This window comes from Dipodomys merriami, unplaced genomic scaffold (genome assembly GCF_024711535.1).
Source record: "Dipodomys merriami isolate MVZ:Mamm:240054 unplaced genomic scaffold, mDipMer1.0.p SCAF_1, whole genome shotgun sequence".
NCBI classification, from domain to species: Eukaryota; Metazoa; Chordata; class Mammalia; order Rodentia; family Heteromyidae; genus Dipodomys; species Dipodomys merriami.
The window spans coordinates 17,177,814-17,193,150 of NW_027202270.1; the positions used below are offsets into that span (position 1 = coordinate 17,177,814).

The window sequence follows — 15,337 nt, forward strand, 5'->3', positions numbered from 1 at the left end:
GAGCTAAGTGCCCAGGCCTTGAGTTCAAGCCCCAGTACTGGCATGCATGCATACATATAAGTACACACACACACACACACACACACACACACTCACAATCTAATAACTAAAGGAGATTTCATAGATACTGCTCCATCAATATATTTATACTGATTAATCAGTACTCATTCCTTCCAGTCCTCCCCAAAATCTTGTCATACTTACACCACTATCACTCCATCACTTCTAAGAGCCAGCCTGCAACTTGCATTTGATATCCCTCCACACCATGACTCCTGTAAACCAGGTCTAACCCCTCTACATTTCCATTTCAAAGATGATCTAATACCAGCAAAAGAAATGGTGTCCCTAGAAGTGGGCTGGTACTCTGGAAGGCCAATGATTTGTGATTACTTGGGTTCCAAGGCCATCACCAAGTCCTCAAGAAATACTCCAACTTGTGACCTATTGGTGGATATTGTACTCTCCATGAAACTGGGTTTAAGTGGGCTAGCACTCTACCAGGTGGGTGTTAATGTGGCCCTCACAGGCACTATCTTGGTGTTATGGGTTCTGCAACCATTCAGTAAGAGTAGGGCAGTTTAGTGCCTATCTGTTGATTTTCACTACCAATTTAATAGCATTCTAGAACTGAATATCCACCTATCCAGGGATAAATACAACTGCTTTTTACATAAAAATAGGAGTCAATAGCTAGAGTACTGACTTTGTCAGATACTATTCATGCTTAACCTCTTCACTAATACTGCTTCTCTTCTGTCAGAAAAGATTAGCTTTAGCTAATCTTTCTTTCTTTCTTCCTTCCTTGTCGGTTGTGGGGCTTGAACTCTGGGCCTGGGTACTGTCCCTGAGCTCTTCAGATCAAGGTTAGCACGCTACCACTTGAGCCACAGGCCACTTCTGGTTTTCTGGTGACTAATTGGAGATCAGAGTGTCATGGACCTTCCTGCTCAAGCTGGCTTTGAATTGTGAGCATCAGATCTCAGCTTCCTGAGTAGCTAGGATTACAGGAGTAAGCCACTGGTGCCTGACTTTAAAGATGATTTTCTAATAAATGATTTTCTTTAACTTAGGCAATAAAGATAGTGAATATATAAAAATCTTGGTAAAACTGGGGCTGGGAAGTTGGCTCAGTGGTAAAGCGCTTGCCTTGCATGCCTGAGGCCCTGGGTTCGATTCCTCAGCACCACATAAGCAAAAGAAAAAAGCCGGAAGTGGCGCTGTGGCTCAAGTGGTAGGCTGAGGGACAGCGCTCAGACCCAGAGTTCAGGCCCCACTACTGGACCCCCCCCCCCAAAAAAAAATCTTGGTAAAACTTATTTAGTTCAACAGAATCTGAAAGAACACTACCACGAATAATGTCACTAATGTTAAGAGAAAATTAATTATTGAGATTACAAAGCACTTAATATTTTAGTGATAGGAAAATAGTTTAACATACATTATGAATATATTATGTCATCAAATTATGGCTCAAAGAGAAAGAGGGCACTAATTTAGTTTGTGGCAACCACAATTTTATAGCACACATAGGAATTTAGTTTTAGAGAAGGGAAAATATTTGTATAGTTTGAACTATGTATTAATTTATTCAAATACAATTTTTTTTATCTTGTTGGGGATTGAATGCAAAGCCTCACTCATCACCAATTGACAAACTATTTTTCTATTTGCTTATGTGGTGCTGAGGAATCGAACCCAGGGCCTCAGGCATGCAAGGCAAGCACTCTACCACTGAGCCATCTTCCCAGCCCCGACAAACTATTTTTCTAACCCAAACATCAAAAGCCTAGCTCTCATTCAGCAGATAATAAAAACTCAAAACATATCATATTCTCCTTCTAAATTACAAGGATTATAAAACCAGAAGAACCTAAAAACTATTTTTTTTCCCTAAAACAGGATGTGAAGTAAAAGGAACACTGTGAGGAAGAACAGGAACTGTTTTGTACTTTTTTTGTGCCAGACCTGGGGCTTGAACTCAGGACCTGCGTGCTGTCCCTAGGCTTTTGTTTTTCCTTCTCCCAAGGCTAATGTTGTACCACTTGAGCCATATATCCAATTCCAGCTTTTTTGATGGTTAACTAGAGATAAGAGTCTCAGTTTCCTACCTCAGCTAGTTCTGAATTGCTATCCTTGAACCCAAGCCTCCTGAATACTTAGAATTATAGGCCTGAGCCACCAGCACCTGGCTTCTCCCATTCCTTTTAAAGGACACTGCAGCATGTATTTCTAGTCCTAGCTATTTAGCAGGCTGAGGCAGGAAGATTGCTGGGAGCTTAAGACTAACTTGGGCAATATAATAAGACCCAGGCTCAAAAAAAAAAAAAAAAAAAAAAAGGATCATCTATAAAGATGAGCCCTAGTTCAGATGTGCTACAACTCTTTAATTACTGAGGCAGTGGCTGATACAGATGTCAAGGTAGTAGCTAGCACAATTCTGCCCTGTAGTAGTAGTAGATAAGCAAATTCCCCTGTATGATTCGCCTACTGGAAGATCATCTAACTTTAAAACATTAACAATGGATATGGTCTAGACCCTTTTTTGGGTCTAGACCCTTTAAGAATCAAATGAAAACCACAAATCTTTTTTTTTTAAAGGGACAGTTTTTTTCTTAATAAATTAATTTTATTTATTTTTTTATTTATGTGGTACCAAGGAATTGAATCCAGGGCCTCATGCATGGTAGGCAAGTACTTTACCACTAAGCCACATTCCTAACTCTCACAAATCTTTTCCTCAGAAAAACAGAGTTGTAAAAGCATGAAAGAAAAATACAATTGTGCTGGGTGCCGGTGGCGCACGCCTACAACCCTAGCTACTCAGGAGGCTGAGATCACAATTCAAAGCCAGCTCGGGCAGGAAAGTCCATGACACTCTGATCTCCAATTAGCCATTAGAAAACTGGAAGTGGCCCTTGGCTCAAGTGGCAGAGTGCTAGCCTTGAGCTGAAGAGCACAGGGACACTTCCCAAGCTCAGAGTTCAAGCCCTACAACGACAAAAAAAAAGAAAAGAAAAAAAAGAAAAATACAGTTGCAAAACTGTATTAAGAAACTGTTTCCTTACAATGCAATCATGGATCTAAAATTAAGAATCTGTTTATTAAATTATAAAATAGGAAAGATCTAAACTTCTAAGTGACAACATAAAAATGTAAGCTGAATGCATATTGGATTGAGAGGTCCAATGGTTTCAAAACATAGTATAGCCATTTCTAGAACTATATGGCTTAAGAGAAATTATTTAACTTTCCAATCCTCGATTTTATCATGGTTAAAGTAGAATACTGTATTAAATAACCAGTCTTAGCTCTAAAATCTTAGAAATTAAATATATTTACTTTTTAATTACAAATAAAAATATTTATTTCATTGAGGTATAATTTGCATACAAATTGTAAGTACATTTATTTTAAGTATACAGTTCAAAGATTTTTTTTTTTTTTTTTTTGGGTCCAGTCGTGGGGCCTGAACTCTGTGCCTGGGCGCTGTCCCTCAGCTCTTCAGCTCAAGGTTAGCACTCTACCACTTGAGCCACAGCGCCACTTCTGGCTTTTTTCTTTTTGCTTATGTGGTGCTGAGGAATCGAAGCCAGGGCCTCATGCATGCAAGGCAAGCACTCTACCACTGAGCCACCTTCCCAGCCCCAGTTCAAAGATTTTTTTTGACAAGCATACACATCCTAGTGATCATGATCATAATTAAGATTATTTCCAGAGAGCAGGGTGCTGGTGGCTCATGCCTATAAACCTAGCTACTGAGGGGGCTGAGATCTGAGGATCATGATTCCAAGCTAACTGGGCAGAAAATCTCCAACTAACCACAGTAGAGCTGTGGCTCAAAGTGGTACAGCACTAGCCTTGCGCAAAAGTGCTCAGTGACAGTGCCCAGGCCTTGAGTTCAAGCCCCACAACTGACAAAAAAAGAAAAAAAAAGGTATTACCCCCAGAATGTTCTCTAATGCCCCTTTCAGGAAACCCCATAACCAGCCCTAGGTAACCATGAATGTTTTTTCTTACTATAGGTCTGTCTTTTCTAGAAATTATTAGGAGGTAACATTTATTGAGTATACTATATACCAGGCACTGTGGATTAATCCACTACATTCTCAAAACTCAACAGATTAAGATACTTAATATGCTTAAGGTCACACAGAGAATGTGGGGCAAAATTACATTGAAACTCTTACTTTCTAGAATCAGTGTCTCTACCTGATAAGATTGTAATCACAAATATCCCTTCAAGTTGAAATTATTATCTACAAACCCAATAGAACTTTTTTTTTTTTTTTTTTTTGGTCGGTCATGGGGCTTGAACTCTGGGCCTGGGCGCTGTCCCTCAGCTCTTCAGCTCAAGGCGAGCACTCTACCACTTGAGCTACAGCGCCACTTCCGGTTTTCTGGTGGTTTATTGGAGATAGGAGTCTTACGGTCTCTCTTGCCCGGGCTGGCTTTGAACCGTGATCCTCAGATCTCAGCCTCCTGAGTAGCTAGGATTACAGGCATGAGCCACTAGCGCCCGGCCCCCAATAGAACTTTTTAAGTTTAATATTCTAACACAGTTCAAAAGTTTGATTTATATTACTATTTATCACTCCCAATACTTATCCAAAGATTAGAAAAGGGCTGTACTGCATAACACTGCATATTATTAATTATAACCTCATAAGGTCAGTAGCCTTTTCCTTTCAACAGATGTGTTAAAATATTTATATTATCAAAGCTTATCAGAAAATTGTTTTTCCTTTAATAGTCTATAGTTTTTTGTTTTTTGTTTTTGGTCCAGTCGTGGAGCCTGAAATCTGGGCCTGGGTGTTGTCCCTCAGCTCTTCAGCTCAAGGCTAGCGCTCTACCACCTGAGCCACAGCGCCACTTCCGGCTTTTTTCTTATGTGTTGCTGAGGAATCGAACCCAGGGCCTCATGCATGCAAGGCAAGCGCTCTACCACTGAGCCACCATCCCAGCCCAGTCTATAGTTTTTTTATTAGTTGTATACAGAAGTTTAAATTATTACAAGTACATAAATCATTACAAGTACAAAGCATCTTGATCAATGTCATCCCTCCCACCCATAGTCTCACGTTATATAATTCAATTTTTACATAATGTACATTGAATCTAATGGCTGCATTTGCTCACCCTCCCTCCTTCCATTCATGTGCCTCCCTCTTATTTCCTCCACATGCTTAAGCTTCCTGATACTCATTTCCTTAAACAGTATGTTAGTTGCTTAGAGGAGTTAGACTCTGTACACTCTGTACATATGTCAGTTTGTGTATATATGTTTGTATTTTAGATCTTTCACATGACAGAAAGCATGCTGTTTCTCTCTAAGCCTGACTTAAACTTCACTCAACATAATTTTTTTAGGTCTATTCATTTCCCTTCAAATGACATAATATTCTTCTGATAGACGACTAAAATTCATGTTACATTTGTACCACATTTTTTTTTGGGGGGGGGGGGGTCCAGTCGTGGGGCCTGAACTCTGGGCCTGGGCGCTGTCCCTCAGCTCTTCAGCTCAAGGCTAGCGCTCTACCACTTGAGCCACAGCACCACTTCCGGATTTTTGCTTTTTTTTTTTGCTTATGTGGTGCTGAGGAATCGAACCCAGGGCCTCTGGCATGCAAGGCATGCGCTCTACCACTGAGCCACCATCCCAGCCCCTGTACCACATTTTCTTGATCCACTCATCCATTGTAGAAATTTGAACTGTTTTCATACCTTGGCTATTGTGAGTAGTACAGGAATGAACATGGATGTGCAAGTGTCTTTGCTTATCTGACTTGTAATATTCTAGGTAGATGCCTAAAAGTGGTACTGATGGATTGCAGGAGAATCTTATATTTAGTTAAGGTTTTTTTCCCCCTAGCTTAATCATGATATATATCTAAATGAGTCACCAATGGCTAACTCCAATTGTCAGAAACACATAGTACTGGTAATCTGTCCTTAATCTCTAAAAGATCCTAACAGTTATGTGAAAAGAAGAGTATCTTTTTGTTTTCTTGATATGTAACAGAATTTCAAAAAATGGATTAGATTAAAACAGAAGTAATCTTCCCAAGTCTGTACTCAACATGTAGCTTTGAATGTCAATATAATGACATTTTAAGAAAAAATACTTTTAAAGTAGTAAAGTATTAACCTAATTATCCTCATAACATTATAAAATAAAAAAATATAAGCAAAGAGAAGTTACACAATTTGCCTAAACTGTCAATGAGAGATCTGGGAGAAGATAGAGAATTAGATCTTGTGGAGTGCACAGGATTCCTCCACTTGCCAAAGACAGCCTCTGTGAATATATCCCAGCTTCAACAAAAAGATATAAAATGATTAACAATACCATTGTAACCAGTGAACAATGAAAGAAAAGAGTTTAGGAATGTTAGAATTGCCAATGAAAATCGTAAAGAATGTTTTTTTGTGGGTCCTGAGGCGCTGATCCTGAGCTTTTTTTTTTTTTTTTTTTTTTTTTTTTTTTAATTACTTTATTGTAAAGATGCTGTACAGAGGGGTTACGGTTACATGAGTAACGCAATGAGTACATTACCTGTCGATCATTGTTACCCCTCCCCTTGTTGTTCTCCCACTATCCCTTCCATCCCTCCTCCCACACTCCTCCCCACCCCACCCAATTCAAATTGTTTTGTTTTGTTTTGTTTTTGGGTCCCGTTGTGGGGCCTGAACTCTGGTCCTAGGCGTTGTCCCTCAGCTCTTCAGCTCAAGGCTAGCGCTCTACTACTTGAGCCACAGGGCCACTTCCGGCTTTTTTTCTTTTTGGTTATGTGGTGCTGAGGAATTGAACCCAGGGCCTCATGCATGCAAGGCAAGCGCTCTACCACTGAGCCACCTTCCCAGCCCCGAGCTTTTTTTTTTTGCTCAAGCACCACTTCTGTTGTTTTTTTTTCTCAGTAGTTTATTGGAGATAAGAGTCTCATGGACTTTCATGCCCAGGCTGGCTTTGAAAGGAGATCCTCTGATCTCAGCTTCCTGAGTAGGATTACAGGAGTGAACCTGGCTAGTAAAGAACTTTAATTTTTTTTTTTTTTTTTTTGCCAATTCTGGGTCTTGAACTCAGGGTCGAGGCACTGTCCCTGAGCTTCTTTGGCTCAAGGCTAGCATTCTGTCACTTGAACCACATCATCACTTCTGGCCTTTTCTGTTTATGTGGTACTGAGGAATCAAACCCAAGGCTTCAGGATGCTGGGCAAGCACTCTACCATCAGCCACTCCCTCTTCCCCTATTTTTTTTTTTTCTGTCGGTCGTGGGGCTTGACTCTGGGCTTGGGCGCTGTCCCTGTGCTCTTCAGCTCAAGGCTAGCGTTCTACAACTTGAGCCACAGCGCCACTTCTGGTTTTTTAGTGGTTTATTGGACATAAGAGTCTCATGGACTTTCCTGCCCAGGCTGGCTTTGAACCGAGCTCCTCAGATCTCAGCCTCCTGAGTAGCTAGAATTACAGGCCTGAGCCACGGGCGCCTGTCACTCTTCCCCTATTTTTAAAGAGATAAAACTTATTTGGCTCACATTCCATGGTCAACTGGCTATAATACTTTTAGACCAGTGGCAAGGTAGAAACAGCATGGAGGAAGGTCATGGCAGAGGAAAGCTGCTCACTTCATAGTAGCCAGAAGCAAAGTAATGTAGGTACATCTTTCTAGAGCAAGCCCTCAGTGATTTGTTTCCTCCAAATGTTTCCACTTCTTTCTTTCTACAACCTCCCAACAATGACATCATATTATGAATCCATCAAGAAATTAATCCATTCATTATGTCAGAATTATCAGTAACAAATAACTTCTCAAAATTTCAAACTCACACCTGTAATCCTAGCTACTTAGGAGGCTGGAATCTGTTTTGAAACCAGCTTGGGCAGGAAACTCTGACCTGTTTTTTTTTTTTTGGGGGGGGGATGGGAGGGTGGTGGTCAGTCGTGGGGCTTGGAACTCTGGGCATGGGTGCTGTCCCTCAGTTCTTCAGCTCAAGACTAGTAGTGCTCTACCACTTTGAGCCATAGCATCACTTCTGATTTTTCTGGTAGTTAATTGGAGATAAGAGTTTCACAGACTTTCCTGCCCAGGCTGGCTTTGAACTGTGATCCTTAGATCTTAGCCTTCTGAGTAGCTAGGATTACAGGCATGAACCACCAGCTCCAAGCTCTGTGACCTCTTATCTCAAATTAAACACCAAAAAGCCAGAAGTGGAGCTGTAGCTCAAGTGGTAGAACACTAGCCTTGAACATAAAAAGCTCAGGGTCAGTACCTGGGTCATGAGTTAAAGCCCTAGGACCAGCACCAATAAATAAATAAATATCCCAAGTCCACAACACATGAACTTTCAGGGTTCATCTCAGATTCATAATTCTCTGGCCCCATCTCATAATAAAAATGTATCTGCCAGGTGCTGGTAGCTCGTGCCTGTAATCCTAGCTACTAAGGAGGCTAAGAACTAAGGATATTGGTTCAAAGCCAGCTCAGGCAGAAAAGTACCCATGAAACTCTTATCTCCAATTAACCACTCAAAAACTGGAAGTGGTGCTGTGGCTCAAAATGGTAGAGTGCTAGCCTGAGCAAATGAGCTCAGGTACAAAGCCCAGGCCCTGAGTTCAAGCCCTATGACCAACAAAAAACAAGCAAAAAACACATGTCCATCTCCAAAGTCTTAATAATTCCAGAATTGATCAAAATTCAAGGACAAAAGCCACCTCTATGATCCAAGGCAAATTTTTAGCTGTAAGCCCTGAAGAATCAAAACCAGCCAGGTGCCAGTGGTTCACACTGTAATCCTAGCTACTCAGATTTGAGGATTGGGGTTCAAAGCCAGCCTGGGCAGTAAAGTTCATGAGATTCTTATTTCCAATTAACCACAGGAAACCGGAAGTGGTGCTGTGGCTCAAGTGGTAGAATGCCAGCCTTGAGCTGAAGAGCCCAGGGACAGTGAGTGCCCAGGCCCATGACTGACAAAAAATAAAAAAATTACATAATCTAAGGTACAATGGCACAGAGTAAACATTTCTATCCAAAAGAGAAGAATGGAGACACAGAAGGTAGAAATGGGACCAAAGCTAGATCAAAACCCAGCTTGACAAACATTAAATCCTATACTTCCATATCTAGCATCTGAGACACACAATGGCAGGACATGAATTGAAAGAGGCAAAGGCAATCCCATCTATATGGCCTTGTTGGCAGTAGCCCACATAGTCTCTAGGGCTGGCTCTACTCTCTGCTTGTAGCTTTCTCTAGCAGACAATCCACGTTCCTCTCTAGCAGACAATCCACGTTCCTGACATCTCCATCCTCAAGTCTCCAATGCAGCTAAGGAAGTTTCACAGCTTCATGCATCTCCCTCTAGTGGAGCTGCCTTCAGCTACTCCAATCTTTTTTTTTTTTTTTTTTTTTTAGCTACTCCAATCTTGCTACATGTGGTCTTGCCTCCTAATCTTTCTTTTGAAGACTTAGTGGAAATCTCCCTGAAACTGTAACTCTTTCATTTTGCTAAAGGTCTAATTTTAGCTGTTTCACTAGCAATATCCAAAAAGAAGGAACCTCCAAGGTCTATAACAAAGTAATCTGTTACTTTACTTAGGCAAGAACAAATTATTCACTGAATGTACCTAGGTAACCACTAAGCATTTTGTTATTAATTTTTTGTGTATATCTGTGTCTGTGTCCTGGGACTTTCCCTGAGGCCTGGGCATTGTCCCTGAGCTTTTGTGCACAAAGCTAGTGTTTTTAACACTTAAGCCATAGCTCTGCTTTTGGCTCTCATTAAGTTTTAGAATATTCTAGTGTATTTCTGTCCCTATTAAGTAGGGGAAAAATAAGGAAATTATGCTCTGTGGCGGCAGCAATAAAGATATACATATAAAGGGTACATTTCATGACAGGAGTCTATTATACTAATCATTTCTATTATAATAATTTCCAGTCTAAATAAGCTATTTTTCCAATTATTTTATTATCTGTGTTATCCCCTCCTAGTAAACAGCATCCTATATTCACATGTAATCACATTCTCCTTTTAATAGTACTTTCTATAACTGGGAGGTCAATTTACCTGCCCCCCCCTTTTTTTTTGCTGGTCATGGGGCCTGAACTCTGGGCCTGGGCACTGTCCTTCATCTCTTCAGCTCAAGGTGACCACTCTACCACTTGAGCCACTGCGCCACTTCCAGCCTTTTCTGCTTATGTGGTGTTGAGGAATCAAACCCAGGGCCTTATGCATGCAAGGCAAGCACTCTACCACTGAGCCACCTTCCCAGCCCCTTTACCTGTTATTTTAAAAGAGAGATTACCACAGGAAATTGGGGATAGGCATGAGGGATTGAGGAGGTGGCTCACCTTTTATGTTTTAGTCCCATCACTGAAGAGTCTAGTCAATAAGTGATACAAAGGACCTGTTGGAACTGCTGTAGTCCAAACAGTATAAGAAGTGAAAGTACACTTAAAAGTTTAAAATTTCTGTTGTTGTCGGTCATGGGGCTTGGACTCAGGGCCTAGGCTCTGGTCCCTGAGCCCTTTTGCTAGAGGCTAGTGTTCTACCTCTCTGAGCCACAGTTCCACTTTGGTTTTCTGGTGGTTAATTGGATATAAGAGACTCAGGGACTTTCCTGCCTAAGCTGGCTTTGAACCGTGATCCTCATCTCAGCCTGCTGAGTAGCTAGAATTATAGGTGTGAGCCACCAGCACCTGGCTAAAGTTCAAATTTTGTTGCTTTGCTGGTACAGCTTAAACTCAACCCTGTTCTCACTTGATTTGCTCAATCACATCTGGTGCTCTACCACTTGAGCCACACCTTTAGCTCAAACAATGAAATTTTTGTTAGGCACCAATGGTTCAAGCCTGTTATCCTAGCTACTCAGAAGACTGAGATCTGAGGACCAAGATTCAAAGCCAGCCCAGGCAGGAAAGTATATGAAACTCTTATCTCCAATTAACCAACAAAAAGCTGGAAGTGGAGGTGTGGCTCAAGTAGTAGTGTTAGCCTTGAGTGAAAAAGCTAAGAGAAAGCATCTGGCCTTGAGTTCAAGCCCTAGTGTGCACACAGGAGGGGAAAAAAGATCAGTATTTAAATTAACATAAAGCATTGTAAATTTAATTGAAGAAATGAGTACTGAGTACTATCAGTAATATAACACCCTTTTAATGGCTGTTCCAAGCAACAGAAGATAAAAAGAATTAAGTAGGTGCAGAGTGTAGGGATACAAGGAAGAGTGGCTTGTTATTAAAGTACAAACTCTGGAAAGGGCATGATCAGATTTTGGGAGATCAACAAACCAATTTTGGAAGAATTTTCCTTGTTTAACTTGCCTGTCCTCTACCTGCAGCAACCACATCTTCCAACTTGCCTCTTCTCAAATTATAGCTGTAATTTGGAAGAAGGAACAAAAAGCTAGGGAAATTTAAATCACCTAACTGAAAGCTATAAAGGACACTTTTTCACTTAGACTAATTACAAACACTTAGAAACATGGTGACAAGAGGCAGAATACTGTCTCTGGAAATAGCAAATTGACAGGAATCAGATTTCAAGAAGCAATGTTTCCTACTGCTTAGTCACATTCAGCTGGATTTTTCATTTTGTACACTTAATGTTAAGGCTTTTTCCTGACCTACTTAGTAATTTTATCATTTTTGTCTGATATTATAATTTCAGTACACTGAATCCTTCAATCACTTCTTGTGTTGTTGTTGTTTTTTTAAAGGAACTAGCCTTCCGAGGCATGTGATTAAATGATCCTTTTCCGGATTACGGCTAAGTAAGCTCAGTGGTCACTTTTTTCATCTTCAGCCTTTCAATCAGTAACATAAGCTGGGCACCTGTGGCTCACGCCTCTAAGCCTAGCTACTCGGGTTCGAAGCTAGCCCTGGCAGGCAAACCCAAAAGACTCTCATCTCCAATTAATCAGAAAAAAAAAAAAAGCTGGAACCCCGGAGTAGAAAAGCACAAGTACTTTTGGTTGGAGCTAAAGGTGTGACAAATACCGAGGCCGTACACGTGGGTGCGGACATCACACACAGGGGTCTCGTCTGGTAGACCACGGCAAGGAGTCTAGACTCCCTAAATGCCCATGGAAAACCACAGGATTACAATACCCGGCTCGTCTTTCTAGTTAACAGACCATGCTGGTAACAGGAGCTTTAAACGCTGAGAAACTTAAGTCCGACGCAGTAACTATGCAGGCTCTCTCTGGCTTTCCACCCCGCAAAGCAAGTGGCTTGAGCTTGGAATCCCCATGTCCTTCCCACTGGGATGTGCCTGGGCGGTGAGTTCGAGGAGCACGAGCCTCGCCCGACTGACCGTGGAATTCCCCTCCGCTCGGCGGGCGCCCGGCACCCGGCACACAACTGGCGCCCTCAAACTGTCGCTCAGCGCAATGAATCAATGAATGGCCGGCCGGGGCCGCGCAGGAGGCGCGGTGGGTGCGGGACCAGGCCTAGTGCTGACGAGGGAAGTGAAATGTGCCGCACGCACGGGAGGCCGTGAGAAGCACCGGCGAGGAGAGCGGGGGCCGCCGCCACCACAGCCGGGGGACAGCACCCAGGGCCCCGGGCCTCGCGGGCTGGGGACAGAAAGAGCTTGCGCGACGCCTGACAGAGACATCGAAGAGGCCCGAAACGCCGGGCCAAGGAGGCGTCTGGGCCCAGACACTCACCGCGGCGGTCGCCAGGCTGTGCATGTTGGGAGCGGCCGCCGCTCTCCTTCCTCCGCTGGGCGCGTCGGACCCGCGTCCCAGCTTCAGCGCCTCAGAAGCCGAAGAGGAGCCGCCATCCGCTTCGCTCCGCCCCCTTCGCAGACCTCTGACCTCTGACCCCTAGCTCCGCCCACACAGATTCCCGCCTCCAGCCCTCGGCCTAGTCAATTGGACAGCCCCAGGGCATTTTCTTTATCCTTTTAAGATTCAGGACCAGAAGGACGTTGACAACACGGTGGTCTGCACATTCCCCGGGAATCAAGTTGGCATCCGGGGAAGCGTGAACTCTGACCTTCCACGCAAAGGCCAGGGAAGGGCGGGAAAAATACCAACAGCCTCCGGAGGACAAGGATTGCGCATGCCCAAAGGGGCTGAGTAAACGGGAAATGGTGGGAGGTCGAAATTGGGCGAAGGAAAAGTGCGCATGCGTACTATGGTCATGGCCGGGGCGGGGCTCTCTTGGGGTAGAAGGCACTCGGCGATGGGGCGGAGCGAAGGGTGGGAGGGGCGGCGCTTGAAGGCTTGCGCGCACGCGCCTGGTGTGGTCGCGTCCAGTGTGCGTGCGTACGTATTTGCGTGTGATTACAGTTCCCGCCATCAGCCGTTCTCCCTGTCTTAGGGGAGTGAGCGACCTCGCTCCTTCGGACTGGCGTCTCTCTCTTTTTTTGTCCCGGGCTGCTCCTCTTCTTCGTGAACTCTGTGCTTCCAGCAGACTTGTCCCGGAGTTGCAGACCTTCCGGCTCAGGTAAGGTGGGCCTTGGTAGCCTTTGAATTGAGCCGTTTTCTCTACCCGCCCCTACCCCGTGCGGTCCGCCCACTCGGCGTTCACTCTCCTGGAGTTCGCCCCACGGCTCAGCCCACCCCACCCGCCGGGCGCTCCTAGGGGCTCGCAGGTATTCCTTCTCCCCCTCGACTTTCCCTCTCCTTTGACTCGGTCTGTGCTGTCACTCGTTCCCCTCTGCATCCCGAAACTGCCCCCTTCTTAAGGGGCTGTCTTCGCCTGCCGCTTGCTCTCTAACCAGGCCTGCTGCCTTTTCAGGTGACTTCCATACATCCTTCGGGCCTTGGACCGGGTACTCATTCGCCCTCTTTGACTGTTCTTCACCTTCTTCCTCCTTTTAGCCCTCCGTCACTTGAAAGGCAGGGATTGTATTTTTGTAGTGCGTGAGGTTGCTTTCCATCTCTAGTCATTACACCGGGTTTACCAATTTTAAGTCATGACCCGTGAAAGAAAATGGGGGTTGATGAAAAAAGTCCTGTGTTTTGGAGAGTTGACTTATGGGTGCTTTCGTGGTGTTCTTTTAGAATTTCAGCCATGTATAAATGACTTTTTACTGTGGGGAGGAGTGTGTCGCAGTGCCTGACAAGTCCTCTTGCTTGAAGAAATATCTAAAAGGGAATGTTAAATAGTTGGGGATACTGAGCCAGAAATTAGTGTGTGTGCATGTGTGTCCTCTGCTGCGATATGGATGAAATTGCCTAAGAAGAGTATAGTACTAAAAAAGGAGACCTAGGATGAATCATTGAGAGAATGTTGATGTTTAATAGCTGCACAGAAGTGATGAATCTTTTAAGTGATGAAAAAAGGCATGCATGATATTACTTTCTACTGGAAGGTAAAATTGGAGGAGGAATGGAAAACCTAGTGACATGAAAGTAATCATTGGAGATGTTTGATAAAGTAAAGTGAAGAATAGGGTTCAGACCAGGTTCTCTTCTTCTGCTGTTTCAGCACTCCCTAAGATTTAAATTCCACCTATATTAATGATTTAAATTTCTTAAAGATTTTTTAGTAGCTTACATTGATTGTACAAGTGGAGGTTTCATTGTAACATTTTCATAATTCATTCATACAGTGTACTTTATCACCCTGATTTAAGAATTTTTATTTCCAGCCAATTCTGGTTGTTCTCAGTTCCTTACCCAAATAGTCAGTTGGCTGCTTGACATCTCAACTTGATTTTTTTTCTTAGGAATTTTGAACCTAACATGCTGAAAAGCAAAATCTTGATTTGTCTCTCTGTACTCAAATTCTTTTCCCTCCATTGCCCCATTTCATTAAGTGTCATATCTATTTATCATGTTATAAGTTAGGAACTTGATGACCACTACATTCCATATTATCAATACCTTCTCCAAGTCCTATATGTTTTTCTTCCAGTATGTTATAGATCTATTTCTGTATATCTTCACTGTGACTTTTCTAAACTGGAATCCTTTTTTTTACCTAGACTTGAGCTTTCTTGCTTCCAGCGTTCTCATCTGTAAAATGGCAATGATAAGGGTTCTCATCTTATTAAATTCTTAGGAGGATTAAGTAAATAACTGTGGTCAACATATGGTTGATCACATGAAAAATTTCAAGTTAGCATTGTTACTGTAATTGTTATTATAAGTTGCATAACAGTATTTTCAGGTCTGGTTGCCCTATTTTTTTCCATTTTTCTTTCTTTCCAGTGTGTTTTCCAAGCCCAAACAAACCTTCATTCATTTAGCAGTAATATATCATTTATTTGTTTAAAGTCTTATAGTGGACTTCCCATTACTAAGTGCTTATTACCATTAGGCTAAAGTTTGAAACTCTTATGGTTATCTACATGACTTTATAACTTGGTTCTTGCCTGTTTCACTAGAT

At 42.8% G+C, this 15,337-nt stretch overlaps 2 protein-coding genes across 7 annotated transcripts in view; one reads left to right on the forward strand and one right to left on the reverse strand.

The window, feature by feature from the left end:
- The window catches only part of Cnot9 (CCR4-NOT transcription complex subunit 9), a 33,499-nt gene extending 20,496 nt beyond the window's left edge, over window positions 1–13,003 (reverse strand). Inside the window, exon 1 of one of the 3 annotated variants that reach the window (XM_070017177.1) lies at window positions 12,664–13,003. In XM_070017177.1, the coding sequence (XP_069873278.1) occupies window positions 12,664–12,687 (24 nt within the window). In that variant the 5' untranslated portion in view covers window positions 12,688–13,003. The remainder of the gene's footprint in view (window positions 1–12,663) is intronic. The other 2 variants (XM_070017186.1, XM_070017197.1) reach the window with 2 other exon arrangements.
- A 250-nt stretch (window positions 13,004–13,253) lies between these two features.
- The window catches only part of Usp37 (ubiquitin specific peptidase 37), an 83,833-nt gene continuing 81,749 nt past the window's right edge, over window positions 13,254–15,337 (forward strand). For all 4 annotated transcript variants that reach the window (XM_070017199.1, XM_070017206.1, XM_070017209.1 and 1 more), the window contains exon 1: window positions 13,254–13,447. The gene's annotated coding sequence lies outside the window, so the exon portion shown is untranslated. The remainder of the gene's footprint in view (window positions 13,448–15,337) is intronic.